Source organism: Thunnus albacares, chromosome 19 (genome assembly GCF_914725855.1).
Source record: "Thunnus albacares chromosome 19, fThuAlb1.1, whole genome shotgun sequence".
NCBI lineage: Eukaryota > Metazoa > Chordata > Actinopteri > Scombriformes > Scombridae > Thunnus > Thunnus albacares.
The window spans coordinates 27,847,355-27,874,223 of record NC_058124.1 but is presented as its reverse complement, the minus strand read 5'-3'; the positions used below and the strand labels follow the sequence as shown (position 1 = coordinate 27,874,223).

Genomic DNA, 26,869 nt, shown 5'->3' with positions numbered 1-26,869 from the left:
TCAGATTTTTACGTTGCACATACTGTAAATAATTGAAGTTTAAAAATCTTCAAGGGGAATGAAAGAATCTAGCTCGGGGCAGTTTGCACTTCATTTAATTTTAACAGATGAAGAGTATCTGGAGCAAATTCTGCCAAGTTTACTATGTACTTTAGTTTACTAGATTGAAATGAGAGAAGACGTGAGGTAGTTTGGAAGCTTTTACAGTTGACTTTTATGAGTGAACATCATGAGATGATTATTCTATCTTGTCAGTTATGAAGTTCATACAACTTTTTTATACAGAGAAAGATGATGAGTGTGAGATGTGTCATAACATAATGTGATGAAGAGGATTTAACAGCTGAGGTGATGATGGGGCAGCATGAAAGAACAGAATGTCTCTGTTTGATAGATTTTACATTTTTGAATCAAGATGAATCTTGAATGATTAAATATTTGTTTGACTCAGTAAGAGGTTGTTGAGGTGGGAGGTGGACTGTTTGACCTTCAGGAGGAAAACTGATAGAGACACTATGAACATCATAAATCATCTGTGTGTGTGTGTGTGTGTGTGTGTGTGTGTGTGTGTGTGTGTGTGTGTGTGTGTGTGTGTGTGTGTGTGTGTGTTCAGTGAACTGTATCAGTCTCTGCAGTAGCTTCCAGCTGCAGCAGTCAGTTCAGTTTCTGTTCAGTCTGACTGAGGGAGGTTTTTGTACGACGCTTTTTCACTGTGTGAACACCCACTGACTGTTGATATAGTGGAGACTCTGACAGTAATAAACTCCTGAATCTTCAGCCTGAACTCCACTGATGGTCAGAGTGAAGTCAACTCCATTCCCTGTTCCACTTCCACTGAATCTGGAGGAGATTCCTGTAACTCTGTCTGATGTTGTGTCGATCAGAAGTTTAGGAGCTTCTCCAGTTTTCTGATGGTACCAGGACAGAAAGTATTGTGAACCATCATAGTGTTCAACTTGTCTATTAGCTTTACAGTCAATAGAGACAGTTTGACCAAGCTGCAGTGTTTTGGCTGCTGGTTGAGTTAAGACAACATTTTGTCCAACAGACCCTGAGGAGAGAGAAGAAACACTGGACATGAGATGGTGAAACTCAGCTACACTCCAAATGATTTTCACATGACAGAAAAATGATTTTCCTCACCCTGAGTGAAGCAGAGGAGAGTCCAGATGAGGACGGAGATCAAAGTCATGTTTTTGATGAGGAGGATTTCTGTGGCTTCTGTTGTGATGAAGGACAGCTGTCAGTCATCCAGTGTTCAACTCTCAGGACTATAAACTCTCCCAGAGCACTGGAGCATGGTGCTGCTGATGCAAAGTGGCTCTCTATGGAAATGCTCTGACTGACTCCAACAGGGACTTGGATTACTCTGATGATGCTGCTTAATCAATGGATCAATCAGTTTACCAGAGTATTGTACAGAATTTACTAGTATTAGTTTCATGTTAAAAATACAATATGTGAACTAAAAATATACATTCAGGAAATTTTTTGGCACACAATTAATGTTGTTTTTAATTTTACAAACAGAGACTAATTTTGTAGAGTTTGTTGTGTTCAAAGTCAGAGAGCCGTGTCTCTCTACAGTGAGAGGTTTTTGCACGACGACTCAGTCGGTTTGTATCACTGTGGTTCACGTTCAGTGAAGGAACCAGACTGGATGTTGGAAGTAAGTTTCTGCACAAATGTGTTTAAATATCCCTCTGTATTGATTGATATCACTCTGTTTTAGTTTCAACACTTTGTTAAATGAGTTTAACTCAAACCAGCTTCAGTAAACTTTTCTTTACCCCTTATTGTAAAACTGAAATGTAAACAGCTTGAAATGAAGAACAGATCGAAGAACAATAATTGAAAATGTCGACCAATGTGAGCTCTAAATTGTCCTCTTTATAGTCAACTATTGTGAATTTGAATTAAAATAATTTCAACAATGTAGATGAAAAATTTGAAATGTTATCAAATCTCTGATCCTCTTACTGTAATTTATGGAAACCCTGACGGGCAAGTGAGGAAAAACAAACATTCTGGTGATATATTGTCTAAGTCTGATCTAAAACAAAAAAAGTTTTAGCAGGTGAATTTTTTTTTTCTTTTTGGTTAGGATCATTTTTTTAAGTGCTTGTTGTTGTAATACTCATTTGGACCACAAGAGGCTGAAGTGCACCACTACTTCATGTTCTAAATAAGACTAAAAGCTTTTGTTTTTTTCCTGGTGAGTTTTAATTTGTCCATGTATTCTAAACACAAGGTACATATATTGTGTGATAGCAAGTTATGTAACATTACTGTCATGTCTTTCTTATGGCTAGAAATGTATTTTAATCAGCGTTACTTCACATTCTGGAAGCAAGACTTTAAAGACTGAGTACAGTGAAAATCAAATTTTTCAATCTCATTGCATTATTTAACAGATGGTATGTTGATGTAAAATTTCCCCCAAACTTTAGACCTGTAATGAAAATGATGAAAGCCCAATGATCTCTGTCCCACAGGATATCCACAGAATCAAACCATTTCAGGTATCCAATCTGCTTCCTTGAAAAGATTGCATAATCTACTTGGTTTACCCTGATTGGCCCGTCAGTCAGTGGTCAGCAGGTGTAGAGGATATCAGCTAGTTAGTCCACAAAAAAGTAATACAAGTAATTTTCTACAATTTAGTTAATTGTGGTGGTTCAAAAACATCCACAGCAGCTGTGACAATTTATTCATCACTTGCTAGCTCAGATTAATCAATGTTAATCTCCCATAGCAACCAATTCATTTGTTCACATTTGAAAGCTTCATGTATTATGATCCTAACTTGAATTGTCTTTCATTGAACAGAAGGCCACAACCCATCAACATACTGAGAGTTGGCTGTGCTCAGAGAGGGAGCACTAATACATTTATAACAAATCAAATGATAAATCTGGAAAAAAAATGACACTCCTGACATTATTATTCCACAATAAGCTTTTTTTTCTGACTGAATTAACATCATTATGCAAAGTCTTTAAGAACTGTACATTTGAATATTATTTACAATGAAACAGTCTAAAAAAACATTTACAGTGTCTCAGTCTGAGAGCATCCAGTAGCATCTTTATTGATGAAAAGAAAGAAGAAGAAGAAGAAGAAGAAGAAGAAGAAGAAGAAGAAGAAGAAGAAGAGGACTTATAAAGATTACCCTGACAAAACCTTTTTTCCCACCTGTTCTTAAGTCATAAACACAGGAGAGAAAACAATTTAGATCAGACTTAGAAATTTTTTCTCACTTGCCTTTCAGGGCTTCTGTGGAAATTAGTTTCTTACTGTAAGATAATATTTTGTGTGATTTATATCTTTTGGTGGTGGGAGCTGTGATTATGAAAGTTTCTGATGCTGATTTGTGTTTTCATATTTTCTGTTAACAGGATATAATTGAGATAGATGTGATTCAGTATGAGGCCGAGGTCAAAGGTCATGACCAAGACATTTCTTACTAAAAGTCCCCGGCCAATCTCTCTCCTCATTGGTCAGGAAATTGGTTCATTAATATTTAAAAACATTGGATCAAACCATAATAGAGTAAGAATGGATGGTGAGAAGCTGTGCTGGAGAACTTCGTTGATTTCCACCAAGATAATTATTGTCCAGCAACTGTTTTCCTTCAAATGTTTTGACCTATTTTAATTTGTTTCTGAGCTGCATGTTGATTATTTGTTTATTGTATATTGCATATTGTATATTGTATATAGTTTATTGAAATGCAATGTAACGCGTTCAGTGAACTGTATCAGTCTCTGCAGTAGCTTCCAGCTGCAGCAGTCAGTTCAGTTTCTGTTCAGTCTGACTGAGGGAGGTTTTTGTACGACGCTTTTTCACTGTGTGAACACACCCTGACTGTTGATAATATGTGCACTCTGACAGTAATAAACTCCTGAATCTTCAGCCTGAACTCCACTGATGGCCAGAGTGAAGTCAGTCCCAGATCCACTGCCTGAAAAACGATCTGAAATCCCTGATGCTCGAGTGGTAGCATCGTAAATGAGGAGTTTATGAGCTTCACCATCTTTCTTTTGGTACCAGGCAAAACAGGGGTCGGATGCAGAACTGCCACAATATTCATCAACCTCACGACTGACCCTACAGCTGATGGTTGTGGATCCTCCCAGAGCAGATCTCACTGCTGCAGGCTGAGTCACTGTGACCTGGCCTCTGGACTCTGAGGATACAGAGACAAAAACATAAAGCAGCGTCATGGTTTTGATGGTTTTGATGGTTTTGTCGGCTTCATTTCAGAGGGACGGATGTTCATAGAGGAGAGGAGTTTGATTCTCTGGACTTTACCTGTGAAGCAGCAGCAGAGGAGAGTCCACATGAGGACGGAGATCAAAGTCATTTTTTTGATGAGGAGGATTTCTGTGGCTTCTGTTGTGATGAAGGACAGCTGTCAGTCATCCAGTCTTCAACTCTCAGGACTATAAACTCTCCCAGAGCACTGGAGCATGGTGCTGCTGATGCAAAGTGGCTCTCTATGGAAATGCTCTGACTCAGGTTTTAACAAAATGCGTCAGTGTTCATGTTTATGCTGATTTCTATCAGTTAATTCACATCTTCAAATGTCTACTATCTTATCCAGAACTGTAAAGGCTGTCAGTTTCATTTTACCACAAATTTAACATCATATACGAAACATAATTATTAAGTTTGGAAATTTGTGGGGTTTTGCTTTAGTGAGTTTCCGTATAAACCAGCTGTGTTTTACAAATACATAACGCAGAGAGCCTGCCTTTAAAACACCTCTCTTATTACAATTACTGTTCCTCAGGTTTCTTCATCTGCACATTTTAAAGCTGCTGATCACACTGATATCATCATATATTGTTTTATATCACAACATTCCTTAGATACAAACATAATGGAATTACTGGTTAATTCACTGACAGACTTCATTCACGTCAGTGTTGCTCTGAGCTCAGTTTGGTCTCACAGAAAGTCACAGTACAAACCTGCTGCTACATGATAAACAGTATATGTAAGGTCTGACCATACAAGTCCGTCTTCTGTAGTAACTACGTTCTTATCTCTCTATCTCTTTACCTCATTATGGTATAATTAAAGATATAATATGTATATTATCACATTACTGTAAGTTTGCCTGTTATGAGCTGCTGCAGTGCTGGACCAACATGGCCGCTAGGAACTATTTTTCAAAAGTATAGATCCATTTCTCGACTTGTTCCTATTCAAATTTAGACACTGAAGTAGACGACATAATGCATAATGAATCTCTGGAGTGTGGGTGAAGCTTACCTGCCAAACATACATGCATAAAAAATGATTGTCATAACTACCATGAGCAAAGGGCAAAAACATTTGATTTTATTCCTCTCATCCATATACATATGTACTGATTCATACAAGGAAGTTACACCGAAACCCATTTGTTCAAACAGGCATTTGGGTATTATGTGCCATTTTATCTTAATTTGTCCATTTTATCTGCTCTCCTTGAATATTTTATCTGGTGTTTTTGCTTTTTATTTATTCAGATTTTATTTTATTTTATTTTATTTCTTTGACTGTGAAGCACTTTGTAACTGGTATTTGTGAAAGGTGCTATATAAATAAACTTTGCTTGCTTGCCGTAAGTTCTGGGGAGTTATACAGTAAATTTTTGGAAGTTACACTCTAAATCCCCAATTGTTACTCCCTTGTTTCTCGTTGTTTTGTTTTCTTCCGCTGTAACAACATTTAAGTACCAGTAAGAACCGGGAAGTATTTTAGATGTACGGATTCATACAAGGAAATTACACTGTAAAACGCAGGCTGTATTATAAAGTTGTACCAAAAATCTTGAGGCCGGATGAAAGAATCTAGCTCGGGGCAGTTTGCACTTCATTTAATTTTAACAGATGAAGAGTATCTGGAGCAAATTCTGCCAAGTTTACTATGTACTTTAGTTTACTAGATTGAAATGAGAGAAGACGTGAGGTAGTTTGGAAGCTTTTACAGTTGACTTTTATGAGTGAACATCATGAGATGATTATTCTATCTTGTCAGTTATGAAGTTCATCCATTTTTTTATACAGAGAACAATGATGAGTGTGAGATGTGTCATAACATAATGTGATGAAGAGGATTTAACAGCTGAGGTGATGATGGGGCAGCATAAAAGAACAGAATGTCTCTGATAGATTTTACATTTTTGAGTCAAGATGAATCTTGAATGATTAAATATTTGTTTGACTCAGTAAGAGGTTGTTGAGGTGGGAGGTGGACTGTTTGACCTTCAGGAGGAAAACTGATAGAGACACTATGAACATCATAAATCATCTGTGTGTGTGTGTGTGTGTGTGTGTGTGTGTGTGTGTGTGTGTGTGTTCAGTGAACTGTATCAGTCTCTGCAGTAGCTTCCAGCTGCAGCAGTCAGTTCAGTTTCTGTTCAGTCTGACTGAGGGAGGTTTTTGTACGACGCTTTTTTAACTGTGTGAACACCCACTGACTGTTGATATTGTGATAACTCTGACAGTAATAAACTCCTGAATCTTCAGCCTGAACTCCACTGATGGTCAGAGTGAAGTCAGTTTTTGATCCACTGCCTGAAAAACGATCTGGAATCCCTGATGCTCGAGTGGTAGCATAGTAAATGAGAAGTTTAGGAGTTTCTCCATCTTTCTGTTGGTACCAGGCTAAGCGATTAGAAACAAAAACATCCTGACTGGTCTTACAACTGATGGTTGTGGATATTATATTATATATGCTCTTAGATATTATGTGATTAATCCTACACAGTCATGGTGGTAGTAAGTCCATAATTTGTTTTCATAGTTTACAGTAAAGTCATAATAATTGTAGAAAATGCTTTGCTGGAGTCACTTCAGATTTGTCTGTAATAATTAGTAATTGAGTAATTTTAATGAAAAATCCTCCAATCATCTTTACTGAAGTGTGTCAGTGCAAAGAGTCTAATATTTTTATTTTTTCAGATGTATTAAATGCATATACATAATCTTTTAAACAAATTCACAAAACCCTCAGAAATATGTTCTAATTCTGAAATAAAAAGCAAAATATCATCAGCATAAAGAGATATAAAATGAGTGTGATCTGACATTTTAACCCTGGACATTTTACAAACTGCTTCTGCTGAAGAGCTGAAACACAAAGACAAATGAAAGAGATGAAAAAGGAAAGAGTTCAAGTATTAATTAATTACATAATCAATTAAATGTTTTTTTGGTTTATATTATAAATACTTGCTGCTGGAATAAAAACATGCAAAATGACAAATATATGTCACATGACATGATTAGTAATTTTACAACACAAATGATAGTAAATTTTATCATGATAATATTTTGTAATTTATTTCTAAAACATTGTATGTTTGAGTACATATGGAAAATAGTAAGAGATGCAATAAATAAATAATAATAGTTTTAGTGTTCATGTGTTGTAGTCAGTAGATTAAACTTATTAAATAATTGAAATCATACTTCAACAGAGGTTAGATTTGATGTTCAGCCAAATGTTTCATATTCTGTATTAATGAAAGTACTTAAAATAAAAAAATGTTGTTAAATACAGAATAATTAGTGTGTTAATGATTATGTTAAAATTAAATTATTAAAACCTCTGTTGTTTTTGTTTGAGTGCAGCTGTTGAGTCAGATCAGTTCCTCTTCAGCTGAGGGAGGTTTTTGTACGACGTTGTATCACTGTGTGAACGGGAAGCTGTAACTCTGCTGACAGTAATAAACTCCTGAATCTTCAGCCTGAACTCCACTGATGGTCAGAGTGAAGTCACTCCAAAATCCACTTCCACTGAAACGATCTGAAACTCCAGACTGAAGAGTTGTAGCTAAATAAATCAGGAGTTTAGGAGCTTCTCCAGGTTTCTGAAGGTACCAGTTGAGGTAGGTACTTGCACTGGTTACACCTGAACTGGTTTTACATGTGATGGAGACATTCTGTCCTGGAACAACAGACTGAGATCCAGGAGATTGAGTCACAGTGATTTCTCCTGACGAACCATCCTGTCCTGAAAACATGAAAAAGAGGAGAAGGGTTACTGAGACAAATCCAGCTTGGAGAAAGATGATCAAGGTGAAAACAGAAAAGTATCATTTCTTTAACATGGAGAATAGATGGAAGAAGGTAAATGCTGCTTGTTTCAGTGTTTCTCCATCACAGCAGAACATCATTGTGGTGAACCTGGTTGCATCCTGAAGCAAAGTTTTCACAAGAGAGTCTCACCCTGAACAAGGAGCCCCAGAGTGGCCAGCAATAGAGTCAGTGACATCATCATTGTGCTGCCGGCGGCGTGTCAGTGGCTCTGAAAGGTCTGGACAGCCACTGATCAACACTGGCCTCTTAACGGCTGGGAGCAGAGAGGCAGGACAGATATGCAAACACACAGAGTCAGTGAACTGTAGCTGTCCTCAACATATCATGCTGTTTCCTCCTCACTGCTGGGAGAACTCACTGTAATTTGTAGCTGATACATCAGATTTTTACCTTGTATATAATGTAAATAATTAGATGTCGACATCTCACAAACTCCATGAGACTCATGTAACAGCATGGTTAAAGCAATGCTGTTTGCACCTAACTGTGTCTAAAACAGTATGTATGTTTTTCACCAAGAAAAACAGTTCTAGCGTAGAGCCGGATGTCTTTGCATCAGGGGAGAGCCTACAGGTCGTATCTGAATACAAGTACCTTGGTGTTTTGATTGACTCCAAACTTTCATTCAAGGCTCAGGTGAAAAAGGTCTGTAACCGGGTCAAATTCAATCTGTCAAATTTCAGGTTCATGCGAGATTATATGTCAACAGAGGCGGCTAAGATGTACATGCATTCCATGGTCATTTCCCATATCATTTACTGTTTAACAACCTGGTCGCAGGCTGGCAACACTACTCTAAAACCAATTGAGTCTTTGTATAAACGAACACTTCCTTGACAAGAAACCAGTGCATTTTCATCACTGGTTTGCCCAATATTAAAAAAATATAACTTGTTGAGTTGGGAAACTTGATTTAATATGTAGATGTTTGTCTTATGTACCAGATTATATATGGTTTGACCTCTCCTCCGCTCAGTCAGTTTGTCAACATAAGAACAACTGCATATGGGTTCACAAGATGTGCAGCAAGAGGGGATTGCATCATCCCACTCAGAAAAAGTACTTTCAGTCGGTCTGCATTCTCTGTTAAAGCTGCACTAGAATGGAACTCCATCCCAGTAACTATTAGAGAACTGGACACGTATAGTTCATTGAGAGCTCATTTAAAGAAATGGTTAATTAGTACTCAGCTCTGTCAGCACTAAGACTTAGTTGCACCTTGCTGTCTACTGTCACCTGTCACTACCTTGCTACTGCCAGTCTGCCTTCATGTACCTGCGTGCATGTCTTATTGTGGTTTTGCTTTTATTGTGTCAGACTAATTTATGTATTTTACATACTGTGCATGCTTTTTGTATCTGTGCTTCTGCTTTGCTTTGCTTTGTGCTTTGCTGTTAGTGTTTAACAATGCAGCTCAGTGTGATCTTATTCAATCTACTTTTCTATTAACATTGATATCTTCATGTATTTATTGTCTTGCATATCTTGTATCATGAGTTTCTGTGTTGCATGTTTTAAGGATGTCCTGAATGATGTTTTTTATTAATATTATATATGTTCTTCTTTCTTCATTTTATTAATTGTTCCGCATGCTTATAAATGACCTTGGTAACCTTCAATCTCATTTTCATATTCTGTTTTTAGGGCGACTCTGTAACATCTGTCCAGGGACTGCAGATGAAAGATAGCCTCTTGGCTAACTGGCGCATATACAGCAATGTTTATTAATGTGCACTGTCCCTGTTAAATAAACAAACAAACAAACAAACAAACACGTGTTCAGTGTTCTCACTGAATATCTGCTCTTCCAGTGGATCTTTTTCTTTTCATTATTTATTCATTGATTTAATTCTTCATTTAAAGGACCAGTGTGTAAGATTTAGGAGGATCTGTTGGCAGAAATGGAATATAATATTCATAAGTATGTTTTAATTAGTGTATAATCACCTGAAAATAAGAATAGTTTTCGTTATCTTAGAATGAGCCCTTTATATCTACATAGGGAGCAGGTCCTCTTCCACGAAGCCCGCCATGTTTCTACAGTAGCCCAGAAGGGACAAACCAAACACTGTACACAGCAGAGTATTTGAACCCACACCAAGTTCAGTGTGAACAAGAGGTACAGCTGATGTTAAAATGTGTCCTGACATTGTAAGTACTGTATTTAAATGTAACCAGAGATCAGAGGGAACCAGGCAGTTTTTGCGGTAGAGCCTCATAAATAAACAACATTCAATGCTGCTGCCTTCTGTTTGTTAAGGAGGACCATCCCACCTTTTTATATAAGATGCAATGGCGAGTGAGGAATTCATCAGCTGTGATGAAGAGCAGTGCTCTGTGATACACTGAGTCAAGAAGCTTTAAGGTGGAGGGAGAAGCATGCATATATACAATATCACCATAATCATGCGCACACAGAATTGTAGATTGTACAATGGTCTTTCAACTAGCAGAAGAGATTCTCAGGATGAGAGAGAGGAGGAACACAAACCAGTGTTGGAGAGTTGCTGACCACCATGAAAGTAGGAAAGGTGTGAAGGAAGGTAGTCGCACACTCGTAGCCACGATTTGATATTTATATGGAGATCTTTTCTGATGTTCTTTTGATATATTGCATAACTAACCTTTTCTCAAGTATATTGTGCATTTATATGGAGATGGGTTTTTTTTGATGCACCGTATGATCTAAGCTATTGATCAAACGTATGATGTTTTCCTGATATGACTTTTAAATGTCATGTGAATCAGGTACTTGCTCCTCCAACAGTATGTAAATGTGATTGAGGACACTCCTCCCCATGACAGACACACCTGTGTCCTATCTCCTATATAATGTCTGTTGAGCTGTTATGTCCCTCAATACCCTGAAGAAGACTGTCATGTGGAAACGTTGGTAAATTCTGAAAGTATATTTTTAGTATCGTGGTGACGAGTGTGCGACTACCTTCCTTCACAGACTAGCAGAAGAGAAACATGATTAGTTTCTATACAAAAATCCATTTTTGACCTTCAGTTTGCTTGATAGGTGTTCCACATGGGTCTTGAAAGTGAGTCTGGATTTTGATTTTTGACTTTAATGCTGCAACATTAATATTATCCTCATCTAACAGATCCACTACTGCCAGTCCAAACTTTCTCTTCAGCAGCGTTGTTACTGCTCTGTATAACAAAGTGAATATGAGAGAAAGTAAACACAGCTAGAACAGGTAACAGGTAGAGTCTACACAGAACTGTCAATCACCTGCTGAGCTGTGGAGACACCTTGATACAGAAGATTATTTCAAGCTTTAAGGAATCTGATGTTCTCAATGTATAACTTCATATCACATTTCACATGTTTTAATGAAGGAACAAAATACCTGTTTTGCCTCGTTTTTCATTTACTTCAATGTAACTAATTTGTTTCCTTCAGTTTCTATCAGGTCATCAGTAAAAAGTTGTTACTGTGTTTGTACCACTGTGAGACCAATCATGAAAAATACTGTGATTATTATCTGAGATAGATTCATATTCATTACTACAGACATATGAATCAATTGTCTAATGGTTTAATCTGAAAATGTGTGTGTGTGTGTGTGTGTGTGTGTGTGTGTGTGTGTGTTCAGTGAACTGTATCAGTCTCTGCAGTAGCTTCCAGCTGCAGCAGTCAGTTCAGTTTCTGTTCAGTCTGACTGAGGGAGGTTTTTGTACGACGCTTTTTCACTGTGTGAACACAAACTGACTGTTGATATAGTGACGACTCTGACAGTAATAAACTGCTGCATCTTCAGCCTGAACTCCACTGATGGTCAGAGTGAAGTCAATTTTTGATCCACTGCCTGAAAAACGATCTGGCGTCCCTGACATTCTCTCATTACCCCTTTGAATAAGAAGTTTATGAGGTTCTTTATTTTTTTTTTGGTACCAGGATACACAATGAGCACTGTTGCAGCCTTCGACCCCATCAGTGGTCCTACAGCTGATGGTTGTGGAGCCTCCCAGAGCAGATCTCACTGCTGCAGGCTGAGTCACTGTGACCTGGCCTCTGGACTCTGAGGATACAGAGACAAAAACATAAAGCAGCGTCATGGTTTTGATGGTTTTGATGGTTTTGTGGGCTTCATTTCAGAGGGACGGATGTTCGTAGAGGAGAGGAGTTTGATTCTCTGGACTTTACCTGTGAAGCAGCAGCAGAGGAGAGTCCAGATGAGGACGGAGATCAAAGTCATGTTTTTGATGAGGAGGATTTCTGTGGCTTCTGTTGTGATGAAGGACAGCTGTCAGTCATCCAGTCTTCAACTCTCAGGACTATAAACTCTCCCAGAGCACTGGAGCATGGTGCTGCTGATGCAAAGTGGCTCTCTATGGAAATGCTCTGACTGACTCCAACAGGGACTTGGATTACTCTGATGATGCTGTTTAATCAATGGATCAATCAATTTACCAGAGTATTGATTAACTATGTGCCAGTAATCATTTTCTGTATTTCATTTATGTTCTGTGAACAGATTGTCTTCAGAAATGTCTGTTTTGATTCATTTTACATCTACAACACTCAGTTTTAATTCAAGACATAATTTAAAATACAGTAAACATGAAACAAAATTATTAATTTTACAATAAGAATATAAATTATTGGCCTACTGTTATATATTTTCATATCATCCAGCTGTGTTTCACAGACTGGGACTGTTTTTGTAGAGTTTGTTGTGTTCAAAATCAGAGAGCCGTGTCTCTCTACAGTGAGAGGTTTTTGTACGACGACTCAGTCAGTTTGTATCACTGTGGTACACGTTCGGTGGAGGAACCAGATTGGATGTTGGAAGTAAGTTAAACTTTTAAAGTATTTTATTAAATCCTGAGTGATATTTAGGTTTTTGCACATATGTTTTCTCTAGAAATTGAAATTTCAGATTTTACATCTTCACTTCTAATTTTTGACCAACAGTTGTCCACCAGCAACAAAAATAAGAGTTTTGTTTGTTTTTGAAGTTTAAATGATGAATCAATATATTCTAAGTGTTTGGTCCACAGTAGAAATCGTGTAATGTTTTAGATTCAGGCTGAAATTTGAGGACTTGTAGTTTTAGTTTAATGTGACAAAGTCAGAGAGCCGTGTCTCTCTACAGTGAGAGGTTTTTGTACGACGACTCAGTCAGTTTGTATCACTGTGGTGGACTTTTGGTGGAGGAACCAGACTGGATGTTGGAAGTAAGTTTCTGCTCAAATATTAAATATCGAATCATCAGTTAAGTTTATAATTTCTGTGTCTGAACATTTGTAGTCGATATAAGTTTCCACTGAGCTGATCTAAAACACTTTAAAGTCTCAATTTTATTGTTCATTTCTCCTCTTTAACCTTGAAGTTGAACTCAAAGCAGCTTTACTGAACTTTTCTTTACATGTTCCAGTTAGTTTGTTAAATGTGAACAGCAGAAAGATTAAAGAACAACAATCCTACTTTAAACATGTTTTTAAATTTTAATCTTTAATCTCCAATTTGAGCGAATGTTGAGTTAAATTTATTCTGAACAGTGTGGGTGATGATAAAAAAAAAATGCTGAACGTCTCTCATCATTTAAAATGACAGAAATTGTCTCTTAACCTCAGTTTGAAATATTTATTTGTTCTTAAAGATATTTGTTTGTTTAATATGTCTCAACATGTTGTGTATATTACGTCTGTCTGTTAGTTTTTCCTCATAATGTCCTTTAACACTGAATCTGATTAACTGTTGCTCTTTTGATAGTTTTGTCAGTAAATTTGTTGGTATAAATTCTAAAATTAAATCAAGGATGTCTAAGATATATTTACAAACTTTATATCTTTATTTTCAGTAACTAGTGTAAAATAAAATGCAGTAAAGAGTCATATGAGGACTCTTTCTGTGCTGATCTGCATGAGAGGTTTCTTAAAGGGAAGTGAAACAATGTGTGAGTGAGTGACTGGTGGAGCAGAAAAAACATCTGACAGAAACTCCTTAAAGGGGAAAATCCACTCTCACACAGTAAAGGTGTCCAAGTGTCTGGTGTTCGATTGACAGATGTGTGGTCCCTGTCCTCTAATGTGATTGGTGTCTCCTAGGTGATGTCCGTCCCACCCTGACAGTGCTGCCCCCCTCCAGCGAGGAGCTGCAGCAGGGGAAGGCCACGCTCATGTGTCTGGCCAACGATGGCTTCCCCTCAGACTGGAGTCTGGCCTGGAAGGTGGACGGCAGCAGCAGCAGCAGCTTGGAGCAGAGCAGGAGCCCCGGGGTGCTGCAGAAGGACGGCCGCTACAGCTGGAGCAGCACCCTGAGGCTCCCTGCAGACCAGTGGAGGAAGGTGGTCTCTGTGACCTGTGAAGCCACCCAGGGCTCCCAGACTCCAGTCTCAGAGACACTGAGGAGAGACCAGTGTTCCCAGTCCTGACCTGACCCACTGCTACTGCTTTTACTCTGCTACTGCTCTCACTCTGATCTCTGCAACTATCTCTCTCTTTTATTTCACATGTTTCAGTAACAATATTTACTTGCTTGTTGTAATGTTTCAATATAATTTCAGTATTTTCAGACAATAAAGATCTGTTCATCAAATCACTTGTTTTCATCTTTATTATTATAAATGTGTCTTAATTATTTTTCTCTTAATGGTAACAGTAATGATATTAAATCCTGATAAAAACTGAGTTATAAATGTTTCAACTGCTCTATGAAGACTTCAGAAGGAAAATGTAAGATCACATAATGTATTGATTCATATACTGTATATTAGGAAAGTATTTACACTCAAACAACACTCTTAGATATTATGTGATTAATGCTACACAGTCATGGTGGTAGTAAGTCCATAATTTGTTGTCACAGTTTACAGTAAAGTCATAATAATTGTAGAAAATGCTTTGCTGGAGTCCCTTCAGATCTGTCTGTAATAATTAGTAATTGATTAATTTTAATGAAAAATCCTCCAATCATCTTATGTTACTGAAGTGTGTCAGTGCAAAGAGTCTAATATTTTTATTTTTTCAGATGTATTAAAAGCATATACATAATCTTTTAAACAAAATCACAAAACCCTCAGAAATATGTTCTAATTCTGAAATAAAAAGCAAAATATCATCAGCATAAAGAGATATAAAATGAGTGTGATCTGACAGTTTAACCCTGGACATTTTTACAAACTGCTTCTGCTGAAGAGCTGAAACACAAAGACAAATGAAAGAGATGAAAAAGGGAAAGAATTCAAATCTTAATTAATTCCATAATCAATTAAATGTTTTTTGGTTTATATTATAAATACTTGCTGCTGGAATAAAAACATGCAAAATGACAAATATATGTCACATGACATGATTAGTAATTTTACATCATAAATGATAGTAAATTTTATCATGATAACATTTTGTAATTTATGTCTAAAAACTTGTATGTTTTAGTATCTATGAAAAATAGTAAGAGATCAAATAAATCAATAATAGGAGGAGCATATTATGTGTTTACATTTATTTTGGTATTGTCCAGTGGTTTCATCCTTTTGGCAGCAGATGGCAAATTGGTTATCTGAACAAGCAATCCTTTTACCTTCATCCCCTCTCAATATTATTTGGGGTTATCAAGATGACAAGAACATGTTATTGAATATTATTGTGCTGCTTGGCAAGCTTTATATATTTGATTGTCCAAAAAAGCTGGTTTTGAGTTCCTTCATATTACATTTAAAACATTACTATTTGCAGGAAAAGATCATTATTAAATAATAATATTTTATTATTAAAGGCAGAGCAAAAAGCTCAGACATAAATAAATGGGAGATCTTGACAATATCAAAAACTTGGGATACAGAACTATGACTATTCTTTGTTATCATAAATTAACTCTTTTTTATTTAGTTCCTTCTATAAAATGATGTGTTTAATTTAAATTGCTGTATAAGTGAATGTTTTTGAACCACAATCACATATAGTACTTGACATGTTTGTACATATATGTATGTTTGTATATGTGTATGTATATGTATATATGTGGTATGTCTATTGTTTTTGTTTGTGTTTGTGATGTAAGTTATGTTTTTGTTTGTGTGTGAGTATTGAATATGTGTTTTATGTTTGTGTAAAATAAAACAAGAAAAAAAAAAGATCTAATGCAAATTTTAAAATAGGAGTGAGAATAGTTAGAACACTTCTTATAACTTCTGATCTGATTAGTAACTGAAAGAAGGAAAAATTAGGATTTTGTGATGTTTGGTCGGATGTCATCAGCATACAAGCTGATCTTTTTGATGATGTGAATGAAATGATGCCTGAGATGCCAGCCCGTTCTCACTCCCAACTCGTCACATATTGAAGCTTGGTCAGGACCCTGCACTGTCACATTTTAACGCACTGGGTACCCCTTTAGCGTCATTTTTCAACGTGCAGGGTAGTCCGACAGACTTCTGTTGAACTCCCACAACGTCTGAAATAGACGCCATGAGACCGATGATGTCTATATAGGGTGACAAATTTCAGCCTGGTCGCCAGAATAAAACGTTGGCATTGTATGTTTGTGCAAAACACAGATACGTTGGATATCTACATTTCAACACCTGTGATACGGAGCATATTAACATTTCAACAATACGTTTCATATCAACATTTCTGAAGTGACGTACTTCACATGACATCTATATGAGCTGACTTTCCTATTAGGAGGTGGAGGGGTTGTAAAATTGGCAGAGAGTTGGAAATCAGCACAGAGCACGGTTCCTTGCCGTTTTTATTTTATTTTTTATTTTAACCCAAATCATGATCTTTCCCTAACCCTAACCAAGTGGTTTTTGTGCCTAAACCTCACCAGACCTTAACCACCGTGTTTTCACACCATAAAATATAATTATTTTTTAACAGTGACTGCTGTGATACTGTACGTTGAAAAACGACACTAAAGGGGTACCCAGTGCGTTAAAACGTGACGCTACGGGGTCCTGACCAAGCTTCCATATGTGACGAGTTGGGAGTGAGAACGTGTTGGAGATGCTGATGCATTTCCTAACGGAAGAAACCAGGAGTCCAAAAAAATCTAAAGAGAAGAAGAGAAACAAGTCCTCCATGTCTAATAAACATTTGTAATTATATTTGTGTTGATATATATTTACATTTATGATGAAAGATAGTGAACGATCTGTATATACTTATTAAAGACCTGCTGGTGTGTGTGTGTGTGTGTGTGTGTGTGTGTTCAGTGAACTGTATCAGTCTCTGCAGTAGCTTCCAGCTGCAGCAGTCAGTTCAGTTTCTGTTCAGTCTGACTGAGGGAGGTTTTTGTACGACGCTTTTTCACTGTGTGAACACCCACTGACTGTTGATATAGTGTGCACCCTGACAGTAATAAACTCCTGAATCTTCAGCCTGAACTCCACTGATGGTCAGAGTGAAGTCAGTCCCAGATCCACTTCCACTAAAACGATCTGAAACTCCAGGCTGAAGGCTTGTAGCATAATAAATCAGGAGTTTAGGAGCTTCTCCAGGTTTCTGAAGGTACCAGCTGAGGAAGCTACTAACACTTGAACTGGTTTTACATCTGATGGAGACAGTCTGTCCCGGAACAACAGACTGAGATTCAGGAGACTGAGTCACAGTGATTTGTCCTGATGAACCTGGAAAACATGAAAAAGAGGAGAAGGGTTATTGAGACAAATCCAGCTTGGAGAAAGATGATCAACATGAAAACAGAAGAGTATCATTTCTTTAACATGGAGAATAGATGGAAGAAGGTAAATGCTGCTTGTTTCAGTGTTTCTCCATCACAGCAGAACATCATTGTGGTGAACCTGGTTGCATCCTGAAGCATAGTTTTCACAAGAGAGTCTCACCCTGAACAAGGAGCCCCAGGGTGGCCAGCAGTAGAGTCAGTGACATCATCATTGTGCTGCCGGCGTGTCAGTGGCTCTGAAAGGTCTGGACAGCCACTGATCAACACTGGCCTCTTAACGGCTGGGAGCAGAGAGGCAGGACAGATATGCAAACACACAGAGTCAGTCAACTGTAGCTGTCCTCAACATATCATGCTGTTTCCTCCTCACTGCTGGGAGAACTCAACATTTACATCATCCTCTTGTAGATTAAAAAACTAAAGATGTTGTCATTTGTTATCCTCAACAATCAAATCCTAACAGCAAATGATCTTTTATGTGAAATAGTTTTTCTTATTTAATCAGATCAAAGTCCAACAAACAATAAATCTGGCCATGAAGGAAGCACAAAAACATTTTTACAGCATCAAACACAATACAGGCAATAAAAAGAAGCCAAGAAAACTGTCACTCATTACACTAAAAATTATATATATTATACACTTAAATTGCACATTGTACAGATATTTTAACTTTAAAGAATGGACCTCAGCATAAGTTCAAGCAGGAAGACTATCTACTACTCATTCATTCATTCTCATTCCTCTCTCTCTCTCTCTCAGTGTTTCTCCTGCTCTCGTATCAGTTGTTCATGGACGTTACTCTCAGTTAACAAATCAGATTCTGACAGTATTTCTATCAGACTATCATGTCTTAGCTGCCAAACTTTAAATCTGATCTTCTCTCTGTTGTTGTCAGCTGACATTTCAGTGTGAATCGCTGTGACCTTCCTCCACCCTGTTCACTTCCACTTCATCACGTCAGCACACACGATCATCAGAAGCGGCTCCTCTTCTCATCATCCAGATCCCAATATTCCCATATTCATCACCACCACCAGAGTCTAGACTCCATCGAGGGGATATCCTATTCTACTCACACCTTAACTGCCCCTTTATAAATGACATCACAATGGGGTCTAATCACCAAAGACTTTTCACATTATGCATGTTCAATAAAATCATTGTCACTTAAAAAATTGAAGTCTCTCATGATTGAAATATTTTTAAGCAGCTAACTGCATTTAACATCAATCCCACGCCCACTAAAATGATCTGAAGCTCCAGATGTAAGGCTTGTAGCTCCATAAATCAGGAGTTTAGGATCTCCTCCAGATTTCTGAAGGTATCAGTGCAGGTAGTATGGATGTGCAGAGAGTCCAGTATTTGTATTTGTATCTATATTTGTTGAGGCAGCAAAATTATTTCTATTTGTAATCTAATAAAAGTTGAAAGAGGCTTAAAAATCCTGTTTTTGTTTTTATTACTCTTTTAATTTTAGAAAATTAAAGTGTTACAATAAGTGTTCATGAATAAACTACCTTACGAAGGAGGTCCCCACACCAGGTCTCGAACTGCAGTCTCCTAGATCATAGACGACTGCGCTGACTACTGAGCTAAAGCTTTACTCATCACCTCACTGCAGACAGACCTCTACCTATTTATACACCCAGTATTTTTATTTTCTTCCCGACAGCACAGCGTGTAACGTATAGGAGAGTACTTCAAAGACGGTTCTTGCTTTCCACTTTTCATTTATTGCCTATTTTTTACAACCTAACTTTTTTGAAAGGAGAAGGGGAACGACAGGTTATGGAGAGTCCTTTGAAAGCACTTTGCGTGTGTCAGTAGTTCAGCTTTATCTCTGAGGAACACCCCCAACTCCAGGAGTGATGTCAAAATTAGGAAATGTGCGTCATGTAGCAGGTGGATGTGACTCCCCTCGTTGAGACCTGCTGATAGATGTAACAACGGAGCAGAGGAGAGACACTGAGACAGTGATGTAACCGACCTGCACGCTGGTATTTGACATGTTTTTTTTTCTTCTCAAAAACAAATACTGTTTAAAATATTTGTATGGAACAAATATTTGTAAAAAAACACAAGAAAAACAATATTTGTGCTTTACTGAATAACGTATTTGTATTTGGGCCCAACCCTAGCAGGTAGTCATTATATGATCTGACTTCACATGCACTGCTGGGAAAATTCACTGTTCAAATGTCTACATTGTATTTAAATGAATGAACTATAATCACATTATTTTCTTTTAGTGATTTTTGTATTGGGTTGAATACACTGTAATTAATTTGTAGCTGATACATCAGATTTTTACGTTGCACATACTGTAAATAGTTGAAGTTTAAAAATCTTCAAGGGGAATGAAAGAATCTAGCTCGGGGCAGTTTACACTTCATTTAATTTTATCAGATGAAGAGTATCTGGAGCAAATTCTGCCAAGTTTACTATGGTCTTTAGTTTACTAGATTGAAATGAGAGAAGACGTGAGGTAGTTTGGAAGCTTTTACAGTTGACTTTTATGAGTGAACATCATGAGATGATTATTCTATCTCGTCAGTTATGAAGTTCATCCAACTTTTTTATACATAGAGAGATGATGAGTGTGAGATGTGTCATAACATAATGTGATGAAGAGGATTTAACAGCTGAGGTGATGATGGGGCAGCATGAAAGAACAGAATGTCTCTGTTTGATAGATTTTACATTTTGGAGTCAAGATGAATCTTGAATGATTAAATATTTGTTTGACTCAGTAAGAGGTTGTTGAGGTGGGAGGTGGACTGTTTGACCTTCAGGAGGAAAACTGATAGAGACACTATGAACATCATAAATCATGTGTGTGTGTGTGTGTGTGTGTGTGTGTGTGTGTGTGTGTGTGTGTGTTCAGTGAACTGTATCAGTCTCTGCAGTAGCTTCCAGCTGCAGCAGTCAGTTCAGTTTCTGTTCAGTCTGACTGAGGGAGGTTTTTGTACGACGCTTTTTCACTGTGTGAACACCCACTGACTGTTGATAGAGTGAGCACTCTGACAGTAATAAACTGCTGAATCTTCAGCCTGAACTCCACTGATGGTCAGAGTGAAGTCAGTTTTTGATCCACTGCCTGAAAAACGATCTGGAATCCCTGATGCTCGAGTGGTAGCCAAGTAAATGAGAAGTTTAGGAGCTTCTCCATCTTTCTGTTGGTACCAGGCTAAATAGTGGTATGGGCTACTATAATAAACATCCTGACTGGTCCTACAGCTGATGGTTGTGGATCCTCCCAGAGCAGATGTCACTGCTGCAGGCTGAGTCACTGTGACCTGGCCTCTGGACTCTGAGGATACAGAGACAAAATACATAAAGCAGCGTCATGGTTTTGATGGTTTTGATGGTTTTGTCGGCTTCATTTCAGAGAGATGGATGTTCATAGAGGAGAGGAGTTTGATTCTCTGGACTTTACCTGTGAAGCAGCAGCAGAGGAGAGTCCAGATGAGGACGGAGATCAAAGTCATGTTTTTGATGATGAGGATTTCTGTGGCTTCTGTTGTGATGAAGGACAGCTGTCAGTCATCCAGTGTTCAACTCTCAGGACTATAAACTCTCCCAGAGCACTGGAGCATGGTGCTGCTGATGCAAAGTGGCTCTCTATGGAAATGCTCTGACTGACTCCAACAGGGACTTGGATTACTCTGATAATGCTGCTTAATCAATGGATCAATCAATTTACCAGATTATTTATTAACTATGTGTCAGTGATCATTTTATGTGTTTCATTTATGTTCTGTGAACAGATTGTCTTCAGAAATGTCTGTTTTGATTCATTTTACATCTACAACACTCAGTTTTAATTCAAGACATAATTTAAAATACAGTAAACATGAAACAAATGTATTAATTTTAGAATAAAAATATAAATTATTGGCCTACTGTTATATATTTTCATATCATCTAGTTGTGTTTCACAGACTGAGACTGTTTTTGTTGAGTTTGTTGTGTTCAAAGTCAGAGAGCCGTGTCTCTCTACAGTGAGAGGTTTTTGTACGACGACTCAGTCAGTTTGTATCACTGTGGTCCACTTTCGGTGGAGGAACCAGACTGGATGTTGGAAGTAAGTTAAACTTTTAAAGTATTTTATTAAATCCTGAGTGATATTTAGTTTTTGCACATATGTTTTCTCTAGAAATTGAAATTTCTGATTTTATATCTGAATTTCTAATTTTTGACCAACAGTTGTCCACCAGTAACAAAAATAAGAGTTTTGTGTTTGAAATTTAAATTATGAATCAATATATTAAGTATATTAAGTATTATATATAAGTGTTTGGTCCACAGTAGAAATCATGTAATGTTTTAGATTCAGGCTGAAATTTGAGGACTTGTAGTTTTAGTTTAATGTGACAAAGTCAGAGAGCCGTGTCTCTCTACAGTGAGAGGTTTTTGTACGACGACTCAGTCAGTTTGTATCACTGTGGTTGACTTTTGGTGGAGGAACCAGACTGGATGTTGGAAGTAAGTTTCTGCTCAAATTTCTGTGTCTGAACATTTGTAGTCGATATAAGTTTCCACTGAGCTGATCTAAAACACTTTAAAGTCTCAATTTTATTGTTCATTTCTCCTCTTTAACCTTGAAGTTGAACTCAAAGCAGCTTTACTGAACTTTTCTTTACGTGTTCCAGTTAGTTTGTTAAATGTGAACAGCAGAAAGATTAAAGAACAACAATCCTACTTTAAACATGTTTTTAAATTTTAATCTTTAAATCTCCAATTTGAGTGAATGTTGAGTTAAATTTATTCTGAACAGTGTGGGTGATGATAAAAAATGCTGCATCTCATCATTTAAAATGACGGAAATTGTCTTTTAACCTCAGTTTGAAATATTTCTTTGTTCTTAACGATATTTGTTTCTTTAATATGTCTCAACATGTTGTGTATATTACGGCTGTCTGTTAGTTTTTGCTCATAATGTCCTTTAACACTGAATCTGATTAACTGTTGCTCTTTTGATAGTTTTGTCAGTAATGTTGTTGGTATAAATTCTAAACTTAAATCAAGGATGTCTAAGATATATTTACAAACTTCATATCTTTATTTTCAGTAAATAGTGTAAAATAAAATGCAGTAAAGAGTCACATGAGGACTCTTTCTGTGCTGATCTGCATGAGAGGTTTCTTAAAGGGAAGTGAAACAATGTGTGAGTGAGTGACTGGTGGAGCAGAAAAAACATCTGACAGAAACTCCTTAAAGGGGAAAATCCACTCTCACACAGTAAAGGTGTCCAAGTGTCTGGTGTTCGATTGACAGCTGTGTGGTCTCTGTCCTCTAATGTGATTGGTGTCTCCTAGGTGATGTCCGTCCCACCCTGACAGTGCTGCCCCCCTCCAGTGAGGAGCTGCAGCAGGGGAAGGCCACGCTCATGTGTCTGGCCAATGATGGCTTCCCCTCAGACTGGAGTCTGGCCTGGAAGGTGGACGGCAGGAGCAGCAGCAGCTTGGAGCAGAGCAGGAGCCCCGGGGTGCTGCAGAAGGACGGCCGCTACAGCTGGAGCAGCACCCTGAGGCTCCCTGCAGACCAGTGGAGGAAGGTGGTCTCTGTGACCTGTGAGGCCACCCAGGGCTCCCAGACTCCAGTCTCAGAGACACTGAGGAGAGACCAGTGTTCCTAGTCCTGACCTGACTCACTGCTACTGCTTTTACTCTGCTCCTGCTCTCACTCTGATCTCTGCAACTATCTCTCTCTTTTATTTCACATGTTTCAGTAACAATATTTACTTGCTTGTTGTAATGTTTCAATATAATTTCAGTATTTCCAGACAATAAAGATCTGTTCATCAAATCACTTGTTTTCATGTTTATTATTATAAAAGTGTCTTAATTATTTTCACTTAATGGTAACAGTAATGATATTAAATTCTGATAAAAACTGAGTTACAAATGTTTCAACTGCTCTATGAAGACTTCAGAAGGAAAATGTAAGATCACATAATGTATTGATTCATATACTGTATATTAGGAAAGTATTTACACTCAAACAACACTCTTAGATATTATGTGATTAATGCTACACAGTCATGGTGGTAATAAGTCCATAATTTGTTTTCATAGTTTACAGTAAAGTCATAATAATTGTCGAAAATGCTTTGCTGGAGTCACTACAGATTTGTCTGTAATAATTAGTAATTGATTAATTTTAATGAAAAATCCTCCAATCATCTTATGTTACTGAAGTGTGTCAGTGCAAAGAGTCTAATATTTTTATTTTTTCAGATGTATTAAAAGCATATACATAATCTTTTAAACAAAATCACAAAACCCTCAGAAATATGTTCTAAATCTGAAATAAAAAGCAAAATATCATCAGCATAAAGAGATATAAAATGAGTGTGATCTGACATTTTAACCCTGGACATTTTTACAAACTGCTTCTGCTGAAGAGCTGAAACACAAAGACAAATGAAAGAGATGAAAAAGGAAAGAATTCAAGTATTAATTAATTACATAATCAATTAAATGTTTTTTTGGTTTATATTAAAAATACTTGCTGCTGGAATAAAAACATGCAAAATGACAAATATATGTCACATGACATGATTAGTAATTTTACAACTCAAATGATAATAAATTTTATCATGATAACATTTTGTAATTTATTTCTAAAACATTGTATGTTTGAGTATATATGGAAAATAGTAAGAGATGAAATAAATAAATAATAATAGTTTTAGTGTTCATGTGTTGTAGTCAGTACATTAAACTTATTAAAGAATTGAAATCATACTTCAACAGAGGTTAGATTTGATGTTCAGCCAAATGTTTCATATTCAGTATCAATGAAAGTATTTAAAATAAATCTTTTCTTGTTAAATACAGAATATTTAGTGTTAAAATGTTCAAATTAAATTATTAAAACCTCTGTTGTTTTAGTTTGAGTGCAGCTGTTGAGTCAGATCAGTTCCTCATCAGCTGAGGGAGGTTTTTGTACGACGTTGTATCACTGTGTGAACGGGCTGCCGTAACCCTTCTGACAGTAATAAACCTCTGAATCTTCAGCCTGAACTCCACTGATGGTCAGAGTGAAGTCAGTCCCAGATCCACTTCCACTAAAACGATCTGAAACTCCAGGCTGACGGTTTGTAGCTCCATAAATCAGGAGTTTAGGAGCTTCTCCAGGTTTCTGAAGGTACCAGCTGAGGTAGCTATAAACATTTGTACTGGTTTTACATCTGATGGAGACAGTCTGTCCTGGAACAACAGACTGAGATCCAGGAGACTGAGTCACAGTGATTTGTCCTGATGAACCTGGAAAACATGAAAAAGAGGAGAAGGGTTATTGAGACAAATCCAGCTTGGAGAAAGATGATCAACATGAAAACAGAAGAGTATCATTTCTTTAACATGGAGAATAGATGGAAGAAGGTAAATGCTGCTTGTTTCAGTGTTTCTCCATCACAGCAGAACATCATTGTGGAGAACCTGGTTGCATCCTGAAGCATAGTTTTCACAAGAGAGTCTCACCCTGAACAAGGAGCCCCAGGGTGGCCAACAGTAGAGTCAGTGACATCATCATTGTGCTGCCGGCGTGTCAGTGGCTCTGAAAGGTCTGGACAGCCACTGATCAACACTGGCCACTTAACGGCTGGGAGCAGAGAGGCAGGACAGATATGCAAACACACAGAGTCAGTGAACTGTAGCTGTCCTCAACATATCATGCTGTTTCCTCCTCACTGATGGGAGAACTCAACATTTACATCATCCATAACATAAAGGAGTGACAATCTGAGGGAGAGAACTTCATTTGATTTCCATCAAGCGGTTAGAAAGACTGATGTGAATTTTGTAATCTAAGAATTTTGAGGCTTATTATAAAAAATTGTTTTCAGTTAATCATTTTGTCTATTGTGTATCTTGTTTTTTCCAAAGTACAAAATGTGAAACTACTCGTGTGAAAGTCCTCAAAATCACCACAGAGATAAATAAACAGTTTATAGATAAATTTAGGAGTTTTCCTCATTAAAATCTATTGAATACACTCAACATTATTATTATTGGTTTTGAACTTAACAAACCTTGAGCTGAATAATGCAACGATGTACAAAAATATAATAACATAGAAGTCATATCAGCCCGACCCTCCCTCCATCCCTCCCATTCCCACCCATCCCTTCCAGCCTGGTCGCCAGAATAAAACGTTGGCAGTTTACGTTTCTGCAAACCACAGAAACGTTGAACATCTACGTTTCAACATGTGTAGCATATTAACATTTCAACAATATGTATCATCTCAACATTTCTAAAGTGACATAGTTCACATGTGATCTATATGAGCTGATCTTTCCTATTATTAGGAGGAGGAGGGGTCGGTGGATGGTTAGTAAGTTCCTTGGCAGCAAGTTGGAAATCAGCAGAGAACACGATTCGAGACCACCTCGAAACCAATGTCTGCTTCCAGTTTCAACCGACAAAAGCAGGTGTTTTTAGTGAGACGTTAGGACAGCCGTTTTTCTGGTGAGAAAACTGGCTTTTTTTTAGTGAGACATCGGCCGTTTTTATTTTATTTTTTATCTTTATTTCATCCCAAACCATGATCTTTCCCTAACCCTAGTGGTCTTTGTACCTAAACCTAACCAGACCTTAACCACAGCGTTGTCACACCATAAAACATTATTATTCAACGGGTAGAAATGTTAATATGCTACGTTTGTAGAAATGTTGATATGATACGTATTACGCGTGTTGTAACGTATATATTCAACGTTTCTGTGTTTTGCAGAAACGTTCAATGCCAACGTTTTCTTCTGGCGATTGGGTTGCCCCTTCAGGTCCAACTCCTAATTACTTCAGGATATGTACCTATACAAAGAGAGAGGGATAAGTTACAACAGTTCAGACTATTAAGAAGAAACGAAAAAACAGTATAATTGCAGAGAGGGAATTGATAACAGCTCTTGTGTATCAGTTTAGATAAAAGAGTGGGATAGAGCAATAAACAAATAAATAAAATATAAATTAAAAAAGTAAACAAAAAAACTTGTTTTACACCTCTGTGTCTGAGCGTGTATATTTACACCAGCAGATGTTTGTGCTTCATCTGTTGGAGCTCAGAGGATCATAATGTAAGTTATCTGCAACTTTTCAAACAATAATCTTCATGT

The 26,869-nt window shown here is 37.3% G+C and overlaps 2 long non-coding RNA genes and 3 gene segments (V, D, J or C); 2 read left to right on the top strand and 3 right to left on the bottom strand.

The window, feature by feature from the left end:
• LOC122970078 overlaps window positions 1-26,869 on the top strand; it is a 916,362-nt gene that overhangs the window by 884,284 nt on the left and 5,209 nt on the right.
• On the bottom strand, window positions 676-25,329 carry LOC122970096. The segment is given in 3 exon segments: window positions 676-772; window positions 24,762-25,016; window positions 25,233-25,329. Coding segments are annotated over 3 exon segments (372 nt in total).
• LOC122970140 lies at window positions 6,588-12,130 on the top strand. Its single transcript, XR_006399148.1, has 3 exons — window positions 6,588-6,691; window positions 8,661-8,669; window positions 12,055-12,130. It is a non-coding gene; the product is annotated as an uncharacterized LOC122970140 (long non-coding RNA).
• On the bottom strand, window positions 7,421-8,277 carry LOC122970118. The segment is given in 2 exon segments: window positions 7,421-8,010; window positions 8,226-8,277. Coding segments are annotated over 2 exon segments (378 nt in total).
• On the bottom strand, window positions 12,056-12,291 carry LOC122970159. Its single transcript, XR_006399165.1, has 2 exons — window positions 12,253-12,291; window positions 12,056-12,127 (listed from the first exon to the last, which is right to left on the bottom strand). It is a non-coding gene; the product is annotated as an uncharacterized LOC122970159 (long non-coding RNA).